Raw genomic sequence first — 15,240 nt, 5'->3', positions numbered from 1 at the left:
AATCCATCTGTGACTAATCCCAAGTAAAAAACCTAAATATTAATCACAATGAGTGTTTTTCCGAAGCAACCATTATAAAGATCAGTAAGAAATATTCTTACTGCAATTCTTTATTCACCCAGTTTCTTATGATCAATTTCTGGATGCAGAATTACTAAGGCAAAAAGAGATACTCTAAAGCTTTGGATAAGTCTTACCAAATGCTACCTAAAAATGTTGTTAGCCATTTACAATTCTACCACCAGCACATCTTCCAGCTTCAATGCAACCTCAAATGCATCTCATGTGATCTTTTTTATTTATTCAGATACATTTGTATGTTAGTTCCAAATCACTGTGACTTTGATGTCTTCTTTTGTAGACAGTTTTCACATAGATTTTGAGCACATATAAGGGGTGTGGAGAAGGGAAATGTAGAAAACTAAAAGAATTTACCAATACATCCAATTCCCACTGGAAAGAAGGGAAAAAGGAAATCAAGACTCCAAAATACCATCCCTTTAATAGAGCCTATAACACAGAGGTAAGAGTACAAGATGGGACTAGAGGAATCAGACTGCCTAGATTCAAATCCTGGCCCTGTGGATCTCTGAACACATTGTTTACCTACTTAAAGACTCAGTTTTCTCATCTGAAATTATAAAGGTTATGAGAACTTAATGAATGATGTTCAGTGAGCAGTATGGGTGAAAAATTTAGAAGAAAGGTCACACAAGAAACTAAAATAAGATTAATGTATTTTTCTCAATATTAATCAAGTCTCAGTCATAATGAATCACAACTGTCAGGTTACTATCATACCACACCCCAAATGCCAAACCAATACTCACCTAATTTCTCCATTCTTTGTCTGAAGATAGGGATGAATGTTTTGTTATTTAAATAGTATCAAAAGCAAAGAAATGGACCAGGACACATACCTGGCAGTTCTACCTGCTCTGTGAATATACGTGTTGGCATCCTCTGGACAATCAAACTGAAGAACCCAATTTACAGCTGGAAAATCTGTACAGAAGGAATGTCAAGTTAAAAATTAAAAAATCAGTTTCAAGATCTGTCCTGCTATACTATTTTTATTTCACAATACTGCTTGCCAACACAAACTGGTATCAACTGTGAACTCTACTAAAAATAAAATTAATTGCAAGAACCAAGAAATGATGAACACTGCTTCTTGGACAATGTGAACTAAAATTAATGACAGTATTTGAATGTGAAGATTATTTCACAACTGACACACAAGAGACAAATTGCTTTGTGTCAAACAAATAATGAAATACCCTGATGTTTAATAATCTTAAAAAGAAACATTCTTCTTGAGGTCTCAGTGAACTATATAACTGGATTCTAAATTTAAATAAAGGTTTACATTACCTACTAGTCCTACTTCTAATTGAATTGTTCTCTTTCTAGATCCCTGTCCCTGATTCCGAGCAATAATTACTTCCTATATACTTAGGGCTATAGCAATTTTCACTCATTTCCAGAGTATCCTCTCAGGAGAACTACCTCTAATCATTTATGAATTTTGCAGTGAGGATTTCAGATAATGTTCATCAGAGAAAAGGGCTGAGCACCAAAAAAAAAAAAAAAAAGACTGGGCATGATGGCCCATACACACCTGTAATCCCAGCAGCTCAGGAGGCTAAGGCAGGAGGATCACAAGTTCAAAGTCAGCCTCAGCAATTTAACAAGGCCCTAAGCAACTTAGCAAGACCCTGTCTCAAAAGCAAAAATAAAAAAGAGCTGGGGATGTGGCTCAGTGGTTAAGCACCCCAGGTTTAATCGCTGGTACCAAAAAAAAAAAAAAAAAAAATAGTGACAGTTTTATGCTTATAAGTATCATTAAGTCATACAACCTACTCAAAAGGGCTGAAATTTAGTACAGGGAGAAAGTCAAGAAAAACCTATAAAGCAATTTTCTCAGAACTTGAAGTAAAAAGTATCTCAGAAGGAAGTCAGAAGAAAGGGCATATTGGAGGGCTAATCAACAGGTTGAAAGCAACACTTGAAACTCAGGCCTCATCCCGCACCCAGTACAGCTGGGTCTCTTAGAGCAAAAGTTTTATGCTAGAGAAAGGCTCCAAACCCCAGGATACCAGAGAGGGCAGAAGGGAGGGCACCAGAGCCAGAGTGAAAAAAGGGATCCTGAGGTAAAGTCTTTATGCTTCTTGGGAGGCACTGGTGTCAACTTCCTTGCTAGTCTTCCCCAGAGCCAGCAGCAAGTTTAATTTACATGGGATTGAGGGTCACTTCTCTGGAGAAATTAAATATTCAAAAAGAATAGAAGTCAGTATTTTGAACCCTCCACAAAATGACAGACTTTGTCCAAATGCCCTCACAGTGACAGCCATTAGTTAACAACTCTAGGTACTGAAGGGAAGATAAACAAAACTGTGTTTCCACTCTTAGAAAACAAGGCATGAAATGCCTGCTTGAACATTTGAGAAATCAGAATTGGGAACACAGAAATCTAAGCAAATTTTATAACAACTCAAACACAGTATGAGAAAGAAAACAGTATTACTTCCCTCAGCAGGAACTATAGTCCAACAATATAAACACAAAGTTTTTATCTAGCCAAAACTCATGATATAACAATATAAAAAAGGTGGGGGTTAGCAGAAGACAGATAATTGTGAGAGTTAATAAAAGTCTTTGAGTAATTTCTAGATATGTTGTCATAAAGTGGTAGTATAAGATTACTTAGTTAAATAGAGCTACACACCAGATAAGAAATATGATTTTAAAGTAATTGCTTCTAGGTGAAAAAAAAGAGGGGTAGAGCAGGGTCTGTTCAATTGCAACTCATTATCCCGCATAATTTTATTAAAAAATAAAATTAAGGTCTGAGGTGTGGCTCAGTGGTAGAGCACTTGCCTAGCATGTGTGAGGCACTGGGTTTGATTCTCAGCACCACATATAAATAAATAAAAATAAAGGTCCATTGACTACTAAAAAATATTTTAAAAATAAAAATTTAAAAATTAAATTAAACCTAAAATAAAATTAGAAGATACAAATGTATTCTGAAGTTGTTCTTGCATAGTGACAAGGAAAGCTGAGAATATTCACTGCACATTTTTATGTACAAAAAACTGAAAACTTAAGTGTCCACTGTTACAGGAACAGACATGTAACTGGGTAAATTCTTTCTCTGTGACACTCTACATAAATACATTAAATTTTTATACATCACCATGGAACGATCTCAAGAGCAAGTCAAAGTTCAGCACTTATGACACTGTTTATAATAAAAAGCTTATCTATCACCTAAGGTAATACATTCACAAAGTACTTTAATAAACCAGAATTGAGGCTCTTGACCCTTTTTTTGCTATAACTCCCATCTCAGAATGATTTCATCAAAGCAAAATACATAGGATTATAAGAAAAAATATTTATAATATTTATAATGAAACATTTTTATTAAATTTTTGATATACTAATGTATATGCTTGCTTACTAAAATATTAACACAACCTCATGGGTCTAAGAAGCACTATATGTTGTAAATAATAATGTGAGTGTAAATAATATTCCAAGATACCTGTAACAACTAATATATAATGAAAATATGATTTTAAGTGCTGACAAAGTCACAGGAACTGTTGAAACTATGACAGTTTGTTGCTTACATTCATAGAGCTAAATTTCAGTCAAAAGTTAGTGATAACCATGTTTTCTTCATCTCTATTTGCAGTTCACAGATCTGCTAATTTCTACTCACTGAACCAGATATAAGAAACTAAAAGGTTACCTTCCAAATATATCATAGTAACTGTCTGGTGGGAGGGAGGAAAGTAAAATGAGAGAGAGGGTACAAAAAGGAACTACATCAATATTTGATTTAACAGAATCCAGGGGAAAAGTGACAAAATATTACTATCTGTTGTGACTGGATTGTGTATGTGTGAATCTTTTTGATTATTATTTTGCAAAATAGGATTTTAAAAGGAATAAACTTCAGTCTAAAACGTGCTTTTGTTGACCTGGAACTACTTACTTGAGGTTCAAAAGTCAGATATAATTGGAAAATAAAAAATGTTTCAAAACTACACAAAGAACAATGCAGATTGGAGGGAGAGTTATCATTAGGCTGAGAAAAACCTAGAGTTTTTAAAATACGTATACTTCACTACTGTCTCCAGTCGCATGTGGACAAACTGGTATGATGCTTTAGAATAAGGGCAGGAGGAGGATCATGATAAAAATAATTGTTAAAATGATATAATGTGTATATCAGAGAACATAAGACCTACTCTTCATTCAGGTTTGTAATTTGTCATAATTAAATACATAAAACAAAGCTACCATCTATTTATTCTCATTCCTACCTCTAAACTACTTCTATTTTCATCCTCATTCTACTCTCACAAAGCCACAAGGTATACATAATTACCATGGAATGTTTTAAATAAATTTTAAGTACAAACAGTGATTTTTTTCCTCCCTGTACCAAGGATTGAACCCAGGGGTGGTTAACCACTGAGCCACATTCCCTGGCTTTCTACTTTTTTCTTTTGAGACAGTCTCACTAATTTTGCTGACGGTGGCTTAGACCCTGTGATCCTCCTTGCCTTAGCCTCCTAAATTGTTGGGATTACAGGAATGCACTACTGTACCTGGCTTGAAACAGTGATTTTAAATAAAAATAGAAGGATGAAAAGATGAACTTCAAAGATGCCTGTTAAATAAGTTACAATATCAACACATCTTCAATTTTTAAAAAAATACAAGATTTTTTTTCATACCTTTAAACCTTGGTTTTACAGGCTCATTAGATTCCAAGAAATAATTATATCATGAAACAATGATAAAAGCACAAAAGATACAAATATTACAGAATGTTTCACTGTCACATCCTTAATGTTAATTAAGTTATTAATTTACTAATTTCTCCCAAAAGAAAAGAAAAACCCAATTATTTGAATGTATTAGATTTCCAAAAATACACCTTAAAATTAAACTATGCTTCCTATGATTACAGACATTTCATTGTAGGAAGTTTTCTTACCCAGCCCCCTGGCTGCAATATCAGTAGCAAAGAGTACTGCAGCTCTCTTGCGAACAAATTCATTATAGACTTCCATTCTTCTCATCTGTTGCTGTCGACCATGGAGAGCAAGGATAGAAATACCAGGGCGAAGACGGCAAAAAACTCGGTACAGGTACTGAACCTAGGCATTAACCAAAGAATGAGTTTGGTACTCTGAATGGCAGCAGTAAAGCTTAAAAGATGAACAGCAACAATGCATTAATGAACATAAATTTCACCAATTAAAAGAAAATTTAAATATGGAAAGGTAAATGAAGTTTAGAGTCTTCAATTCTGTTCTCATATTTCCTAAAAAAATTTTGAAAGGAAAAATACATTTCAGTTGACATCTAAAGTCTTTCCAAATTTGAATAATTATAAAAAGACAATTTCTAGTTAAACTGTTTTTAAAAAATCCTTTTCTTCTATTAAATGTCCAAGGCATTCTAAATAGCAGAACTACAGGCCACCAACCAAGTGACCAATATGTAAAGAAATTCTAACAGAAATTTTATTCCTTTTCCTCCTTTTCCAGTTCTTGCCCTCATAGAACTGCATATTAGGTTTTAAGCCTGAAAGCTCCTTATTGGTCACGTGCTGTTTTATAAATTTCAGTGTTACCTTTAATTTCCTGTGTCCATAGGCTGTATTAATTTTCTTGTCAGACTGAGCAATTATTACAATAATGAACACAGAAATGACCAAAATAAGAGATGTTGGGTTTAATAGACATTAGACATAAATAAAATTGTATTTTAGCCAGGCAGAGTGACACACACCTGTAATCCCAGCAACTCTGAAGGCTGAGGCAGGAGAATCTCGAGTTCAAAGATAGCCTCACAGGAACTTAGTGAGACCCTAAGCAACTCAGTGAGACCCTGTCTCTAAAACAATATAAAAAAGGACTGGGAATGTGGCTCAGTGGTGCTTAACCACCCCTAGGTTCAATACCTGGTACCAAAAAATAGGGGTGGGGGTGCTGGGTTCAATCCCAGTACTAAAAAAAATCTGTATTGTAAACATATCTCAATGTATAGACCTAGAATGTATAGCTGTTATTTTTGGTTTTATTTTACTTATGTTTATATTTCTTAAATGGATTGTATGGACTGCTAGACAAGACAGAGTTTAACATCATTTTATTCCTACTTTCTCTTTCTAAACTAGGTATTAGTAAAATCTATTCACATAAATATAGAAAATGAACCCAAAGAAAGGCTTCTCTCTTTCAACTCCTATAAAATCTGCCAAAAGTCACAATGAGAAATGACCAAAAATTACTTATAATATCTCAACAGCTACAACTCCATTTAAATCTCTCTTCAATTCTGTTCAAAATAAAGAATGGGAAACCACCTGAATCATGCAGCAACTTATTACCTAGTCATTAGTGTTGTTCACTTTCTCAACAGTAATTCTCTAATGCCAGGGAGGTTCCAATTATGAAATAAGGTACCAGCAAGATTAAGAACAAATGGATTTATTCCTTTTTCTTGTAAATAAATAAAAAGGGCCACCATAGAAGGGGAAATAGCAAAGGAGACCTGTGGACCACAGATGCACTCTTAGGCAAATCAATCTTAGAAAAAGTACATGTGGAAATTTGGGAAGTATAAATTAAATTCATGAAAACTGTAAAATCTGACTATTGAACCAAGACTGACCTTGAATCCCTGCCCTTTTTAACAAACCAGCTGGAGTAGAAGACATACGTGGAATGAGGACATACGTGGAATAAAGTCATTGAGGTTCTAAGCATGGAGTTTAAATTTAAGTCTAACAGACAGAAAAAGTCATTGAAGGGTTTTAAGCAAAACAATGACATATTCTAGTGTTGACTTTCCAAAGGTCATGCTGGCTATAAAATGGAAAAATTAAAGAAAACAAAGTGAGGGAATAAGGAAGGGGAGCAGTTGGAGGCTAAGAGAAAGTTAAGCATGGTCCAGACTGCACTGGAACATAGGAGGCAGATGAGAAGTGATAGAGCCAATGAGAAATCAATAGCTTGAGTACAGGATTAAAACAGACAGGAATTAAGGATTCTGTCACTTAATGAGATGGAGAAGAGTTGGGGAAAACAGTTCTAAGAATAGAAACTCTTAAACTGTTTTTAGTATGTTTTATTTGCAATGCCTTCTAGAAACCACCGGAAATATCTAGTGACCAAGGGAACATATAAATCGGGAGCTCAGAAAAGAATCTAGGCCTTGACATATGGATTTGCCAGTTGTTAACATACAGGTAGAACTTATAGCCATAAAACTAATAAAATTACCTACCAAGAAGGCATAGATGGAAAAAGGGCAGAGTAGATAGGTCAGGGAGGCACTCCAAATTGCAGTGGTCAAACAAAGGTAAACTCACAAAAGAGTTCAAAATAAACTCAAAGGAGTTCAAAATAGAGCAGTCAGAAAGCAGAATAGGAAGACAAGCTAATGAGTGTGGAGTCACACAAGTCTGAAGTGTTTCAACAGGGAATGATCAGTTGTATCTAAAGCTTCTGAGAAGTCAAATAAGATAAAGACTGATAACTTAGCACTGACTCTGGAAAGTTTTCTCTCTGAAGGGCTGATTCAGTGAAGGGCTTAGGAGAGAACAGGAGGTTTAAAAAAAAAAAAGTCATTTGCAGGCAAATGGATGAAATTGGAGAATATCATGCTAAGTGAGATAAGCCAATCTCAAAAAACCAAAGGACGAATGATATCGCTAATAAGTGGATGATGACACATAATGGGGGGTGGGAGGGGTTAGTTAGGGTTAGGGAGGGGGGCAAGAATGGAGGAAGGAACGACTGTATAGAGGGAAAAGAGGGGTGGGAGGGGTAGGGGGAAGGGAAAAAAATAACAGAATGAATCAAACAACATTACCCTATGTAAATTTATGATTACACAAATGGTATGCCTTTACGCCATGTACAAACAGAGAAACAATATGTATCCCATTTGTTTACAATAAAAAAAATAAAAATAAAATGAAATAAATAAACAGGCCAAACAAAACAAAACAAAAAAAAAAGTGGCTCAGTCAGGAGAGTAAGTCTTTAGAAGAGACTGCTAAGAAGAGCAGAGAAAGAGGCAGTGACTGGAAAAGGACAAGGGATATGTTTGTTTGTTTGTTTTCTCTTGATATTGGCATTACTAAAAGAAATAAGGAGGGCTGGGGAGATAGCTCAGCTGGTAGAGTGCTTGCCTCGCAATCACAAGGCCCTGAGTTCGATCCCCAGTACCGCAAAAAAAAAAAAAAAAAAAAAAAAAGAATAAGGAGAAAAGAAAATGTGGGACAAAGGGGACGTTTGCAATGGCAAAGGACTTACATAAATGAAAGGACAGGGAATGGAGCACACAGGAAAGGTTGGTCACAGACACAAGCAGGGACAATTGTCTACTGTGGCAAGAAGAAAAGCAAAGTATTACAGAGTAGAAACTTTAAACACAGAACTCAAAATGACTTTCTAGTATCTAGGAGACAAAGTTTTGAAAATCTAAAATAGGTACTAAGAAGCTCTGAAGTCATTAATTACATGGTAATATGGTAGGGTTCGGTGGACAACAGAATAGACCATCACTTACCTTTCAAGAAGCTGGAGGGAAGCTATTATTAAGGCTATAGATCTAGAACTGATCTATTATTTGCTTATATGTTATCAAGAATCTGAAATACAGATGAAAAGTGGTACACAAATGAACCATTATCACTTTTCCTTAAAGGAGAAGACCAAGTTTTCTTATGCAGCTCTGAATCTCCTATTCCTAACACAGGGCAAGAGTTCATGAAGAGTTTATTAACCAAGTAAGGATATAAACAAACATTCCAAAATAATAGGGAGGGGAACAACTGATTCTAAAAAGAGTGTCAGAGAAAGACTTTCAGGTATAACATCTGAGGTCCGCTTTAAAGAACACCAAATAGTTATCCAGTATGAGGGTGAAAGGATGCAGGAAGGGTAGTCCAAACAGATCAGTATGAACAAAGATAAGAGGCATGAGGGAAAAGAAAGGGGTGGGGGGGAGGAGAGACATATTTGGTTCCATATTCATGGAGGGTAGGAAAGGTATCAGATTATGAAAGTCTCTGCTTAGCCAAGCTAACAACTGTTTATTCTACCAATATTTATTGGAAACTAATACGTTTCCAGGATCATTAGCACCTAGCACAATATTAAAGACTGACAGTTCTGTCTTCAAGGAGTTCAAAGTCTCATCCATGGATTTGTTTACAACAACACAGGATTCTCATTATCTATGAATCCCTCACCTCACCTAGCACTATGTGTCTCATACAATATAATATTTGTCTAACTGAAATTTGGTATCTCAAAGGAAATGATTCAACATGAGTAAGTTCAGAAAGAAAAATAAACAGCTGGTACCTCTTTGCAACTAGAGAAAAACACAATACTCTTCTTCTTCAGATGACTTCTCAAAAAGGAATACAGCACACTTATTTTTTGCTGCAGCTCACAAACTATGTAGTTCTGTTCCAAAGTAGCAGGGGTACTTGAAAATTTGAGAGAAAAAAATGTATTAAAAATAAATTGTGGAAGTGATATTGCCCAAATTATATTGTTATACTGTGTGCATGTATGAATATGTAACCACAAATCCCACCATTATGTAGAAATATAATGTATCAATTAAAAAATGTGGGGGAATAAATGAAAACAATGCATTGTTACCTTTGGAATCCACACTAAAAAAAGGGAAATTTTAACAATAGCATACCTCTCAAATTTCTCTCCCTCCCTCCTTACCCCACTCTACACACACCTTTTCTCTACTGTCCCTTAGGAGACTAATTCAACATGTGATTAAAATACATTCAAAATCCCTTATAGAATACATGTCAAAAAACTCTCAAAATGGTCATTTCTGACAATGAAGAATCAAGGATTGACTATGAAATGTGTGGAGGGACCCACCATCTACAAAAAGCAGCATAAAAGAACTTGTTGGATTGATAGTAATGTTCTATATTTTACTGGGGTTTGGGTGACAAAAATATACACATTCATCAAAATTCAGCAAATGTACACTTAGAATTTACAGATTTTATGGTATGCAAATTTTACATCAAAGAAAGAAAATATATAAATATTGATGGTGGTATGTGTGCTGCAATATTTAGGAGGACATATCTGCAACTTATTTTGAAAAATAAATTAAAATGGGTTAATATACAGTCAAAGGGATGGACAAACAACTAGTAAATGGATACTGCCATTAGGTAACATCTAGTTGACAGGTATGAAGTATTTACCAAAGTAGTCCTTCAATTTACTAAATAATTGAAATTTTTTAATAAATATTAGAGAAATACATATGCATTTACTCTTTGAATAAAACCACTTTTATGTTTCTATTCCTAAAGTACAATGGTAACACACACACACTAGACACACGACATTATTTTAAAAACAGAAAATGAACAACCCAATTGTCTATCACTAGGGAACACACAATTAAGTATACAACTGTGAATAGGAATGAGCAATTTATCCATTCATCACTATGGAGTGATCTCTGGAACTCAGTGTTAAGGAAGAAATAGCAGAGCAATACATAGTCCAGTAACATGTATCAGTGTGGAGGTACACATATACACATGTACACACACCTGTGTGTATGTTTGTATTAAGGGGAAAACAAAGGCAGACACCAAAAACTATACATCAATTGGTTCTACATGACACCAAAATCATGATTTTTAAAATTAAAAATTATTGATCCACGGCAGATACTGCCCAGAGAATGAAAAATAAGTCACAGAATTTAATATTTACAAACACATCTGATAAAGGATTATTCTCCAAAATACAAAAAGAATCGTTAAAACTCAACAATAAGAAAATAGTTTTTGTTGTTTTTGTTTGTTCTCTGGTATCAGGAATAGAACCCAGGGGTGTTTTACCACTGAGCTACATTCCCAACTCTTCAGTGTGTGTTAGGGGGGTTCGGGGGGAGGGTCTTGCTAAGTTGCTTAGGGACTGCCTGAATTGCTGAGGCTGGCCTCTGAACTTGCAATCCTCCTGCCTCAGTCTCCCAAGCCATGGGATTATAGGGGTGTACCATAGCACCTGGCAAGAGCAAAATGTTTTGATTAAAATAAAGGGGAGGCTAAAAAATCTAACAAACACCTCCCCAAAAGGGATCTACAAGAAGCAAATGAGCATGTGAAAAGATGTTCTACATTATGTCATCAGGAAATGCAAATTAGAACAATGAGATACTTCTATTTACTTATTAGAGTGGCCAAAATCCAGAAGAATGATCACAGAAGATATTAAGAACATGTACCACCGGAACTCATTCATTACTCGAGGAAATGCAAAACAGACTAGCCACTTCTCAGAAAGTTTGACATTTCTTACAACATCAAATCTTACCATCTGGTCTAGCAACATGCTCCTTGATATTTACCAAAAGGAGTTGAAAACGTGTCCACACATACACACACAAAAAATCTGCACAGATGTTTATAGCAGCTTTCTTCATAACTGTTATAAGCTGGAAGAAATCAAGATGCCCCACAGTAGGTGCATGGATAACATGTGTTACATCCAGACAATAAGATATTATTCAGCACTAAAAAGAAATGAGTTCTCAGGGCTGGGGGTAAAGCTCAGTGGTAGAGCACTTGTCTAGCATGTGCAAAGCCCTGAGGGGTGGAGGAGAAGGAAAGAAAGAAGCTCTCGAGTCATGCACAGACATAGAAGACACTTAAATGCATCTTATTAAGTCAAAGAAACCAATCCGAAAAGGCAGTATGTTATGATTCCAACTATATAACATTCCGAAAATCAAAAAAAAAAAAAAAAATGGTGATATTAAGTTTAGTGGTTGCCAAAAGCTAAGGGAGAAAAGGAATACATAGGCAGAGCACAAACAATATTTAGGACACTGAATGAAAATACTGTACAATAACTATCACATTACATAGTTGCAATCATAAATTTGTCTAAAACCTTAGAATGTGCAACACCAAGAGTGAACATGCATGTTAACTATGGACCTCAGGTAATAAGAATGATCAGTAGGTTCATCAATTGTAACCGTGCTACTCTAGTGGGAGTTGTTGTTAATGGAGGAAAGGGCCTCATGGGAAATCTTCCTCTCAATTTTGCTGTGCATCTACACAAGCTCTAAAATAAAGTTTTTAAAAATAAATAGGTCATAGCCACAGGAGAATATGATAACAGAGTGAAGTTTTATTAAAAAGTTCCAAAATGAGCCAGGCACAGTGGTACATGCCTATAATCCCAGAGACTCAGGAGGCTGAGGCAGAGGGAACACCAAGTTTGAGGCAACACCAAGTTCGAGGCAAGCCTGGGTAACTTAGTGAGACCCTGTGTCAAAATAAAAAGTGTTGAGAGCAGACCCAGGAGCCATCATGTAGTTAGGCCACTTGCCTAGGCTTCTAAGTCACCTCAGTCATGATCAGTCAGTTGCAGGGGATCCAGCAGCTGGTAGGCTGCAGAGAAGGTGTTGGAGGCCCGCAATCAAAAGAACCAGAGGCTGAAGCAGGTCAAAGAAGCTAGGCTGAAATTGAACAGAACTGCATGCAGAGGGAGAAAAAGTTCAAGGCCAAGGAAGCTGCAGCACTGTGATCTCATGGCAACTGCAACACTGAAGTGGAAAAGGAGACCCAGGAAAAGATGACCATCCTGCAGACCTACTCCCAGCAGAACAGGGATGAAGTCTTGGATAATCTCTTGGCCTTTGTCTGCAACATCTGACCAGAAATCCATGAAAACTACCAAACAAATCGATAGGAGGAAGAGGAAGCACCTGTTCACTGAATGGTACTTCAGAACACTTAAGTGCCGTATGGAATATGAAGCTTTAGCAGAGCTTGAGTTCTGTTCTTACAAAAGGCACTAAATTATTTCTCTGTGATATCTAGGTCCCTTTTGGATAGTAGTGAATCTAGCTTCTTTGTATAGCCTTAGACCTTATCCAAAGGTTTCATCTTTTTACCTCACCCTTCTTAGAAATTTAATGAGTATGTGTTTGTTTTCTTTTGCTTTCTAGCTCAGGCAACAGATGTATCAATGTTGACTTTTTCTTCCTTAGATTTAGTAGAAAAAAATTCTTTGAAGAAAGAAAGGGATTAAATTTTTTTCCCCTTATACTTTCTTGAAAGTCAGGGGCTTTATCTATGGAAAAGTAGTAAATAGTTATTTGTAACTTGTCTGAAGCAGCAGCCAGTCTTAAAGTCATTCATTCTGAATAAGGGTTAGAAAAACAAATACCAACATACTTGTATGGGCTGCTGTTACTTTATTTTAATCAAAAATACTAGATGATAGGACTCAAGAAATTGTTACATGTTATTATTTGATGTACTGATAATCATTTAAAAGTACAGACTATGCCATACAAAAAAATTAATTAATTAAAATAAAAAGGGTTGGGGCATGTAGTGGTAAAATGCCCTGGGCCCCATTTCCAGTACCCAAAAAAAAAAGGCCCAAATATTTATGAAATTTATAGCTTAATAACATAGGAATTATCTCCAAGGACTTTGTTTCATTTTTTCCAAATTCAGGAAAAATAAATGCAAAGGAATTAAAAACTTTTGCAAGTAATCACAATAATGTTGGTATTATCCTGAAACTATCTTAAAATACTGATTGACAGTAGATCCAAGATAGTGGAATAAAGGAGGTTGTGTTCCTGGCTGCTCTATGACATGAAACTAAGAAAGCAGACAAGGCAGCTTCTCCACAAGGTGGGTGAACAAAAAGAAAGCGGGGGCAGCTTTACTGGAACCTAAAACTGGACAGTCAAAGCAGACTGGGGACACAGGAGGTTCAATATAATAAAGAAAAAAATCCCCAGTGGCACAACCACTGTGCAACTGGGCCAGAAGCTCCAACCAGAGAGGTCCCTCCATGAGTAGAGTAGAGGGGTAAGGAAATTAAAGGAGCCTGCATTTTTGAGAGGTTCAAGGTGTATCTGGGTAAGGTTCAAGGTGTATCTGGGTACGAGAGTATTTAGAGACCAAAGACACTGCCCAACAAACCTGAAGGACTTGCACGATATCTGAGTGTGGGGAAAGAAGCCACTGTCTCTTCAGGCAGCGTGTGAGAATAAAGGAACCAGGAGGCATCAAAATACCAGACCTTAAATTATATGACAGAGTCATAATAACAAAAATGGCATGGTATTGACACCAAAACATACGTAGAACAATGGTACAGAATAGAAGACACAGAGACAAATCCACATAAATACAGTTATCTCATACTAGGAAAAGGTGCCAAAAACATTCACTGGAGAAAAGATAGCCTATTCAACAAATGGTGCCAAGAAAACTGGAAATCCATATGTAGCAACATGAAATTAAACCCCGATCTCTCACCCTGCACAAAAACCAACTCAAAGTGGATCATTTTTGCCTCCCTCCCACCCCCCACCATGTATTATCATCATCTGCTTATCAGCAAGATCATTCGTCCTTTGGTTTTTTGAGATTGGCTTATCTCACTTAGCATGATATTCTCCAATTTCAAGAATGGAGGAAGGAGGAACTGTATAGAGGGAAAAGATGGGTAGGAGGGGTGGAGGGGTAAGGAAAAAAATAACAGAATGAATCAAACACCATTACCCTATGTAAATGTATGATTACACAAATGGTATGCCTCTACTTCATGTACAAACAGAGAAACAAGTGTACCCCATTTGTTTACAATTAAATAAATAAATAAATAAATAAAAACAAAAACAAAGTGGATCAAAGACTTAGGCACTAGAATAGAGACCCTGTGCCTAACAGAAGAAAAAGTAGGCACAATCTCCACTGTTGGCTTAGGAACTGATTCCTTAACAAGACTCCTAAAGAGAAAGAAGTAAAATCAAGAATCAATAAATGGGATGGAATCAAACTAAAAAGGTTCTTCACAGCAAAGGAAACAATCAAGAATATGAAGAGAGAGCCTACAGAATGGGAGAAAATCTCTCCCACCTCTACCTCATATAGAGCATTGATCTTCAGGATATATAAAGAACTCAAAAAACCTAACACCTCCAAAAAAAAAAAAAAAAAAAAAAAAAAAACAAATAACCCAGTCAATAAATGGGCAAAAGAACTGGACACTTCGCAGAAGAAACACAACTGATCAACAAATACATGAAAAACTGTTCAACATCACTAGCAATCACAGAAATGCAAATTAAACTACACTGAGATTCCATCTCACTCCA

The 15,240-nt window shown here is 35.9% G+C and overlaps 1 protein-coding gene across 1 annotated transcript in view; it reads right to left on the bottom strand.

Annotated features, from left to right (window-relative positions):
• The window catches only part of Ddx10 (DEAD-box helicase 10), a 305,507-nt gene that overhangs the window by 268,190 nt on the left and 22,077 nt on the right, over positions 1–15,240 (bottom strand). Inside the window, exons 7-9 of the mRNA XM_047517111.1 lie at positions 9,408–9,534; positions 5,018–5,180; positions 921–1,005 (exon numbers count right to left, since the gene is read on the bottom strand). Of these exons, the coding sequence (XP_047373067.1) occupies positions 921–1,005; positions 5,018–5,180; positions 9,408–9,534 (375 nt within the window). The remainder of the gene's footprint in view (positions 1–920; positions 1,006–5,017; positions 5,181–9,407; positions 9,535–15,240) is intronic.

The sequence above is a fragment of the Sciurus carolinensis genome, chromosome 11, assembly GCF_902686445.1.
Source record: "Sciurus carolinensis chromosome 11, mSciCar1.2, whole genome shotgun sequence".
In the NCBI taxonomy this organism is placed as follows: domain Eukaryota; kingdom Metazoa; phylum Chordata; class Mammalia; order Rodentia; family Sciuridae; genus Sciurus; species Sciurus carolinensis.
This window is presented reverse-complemented; position numbering and strand designations above follow the sequence as displayed.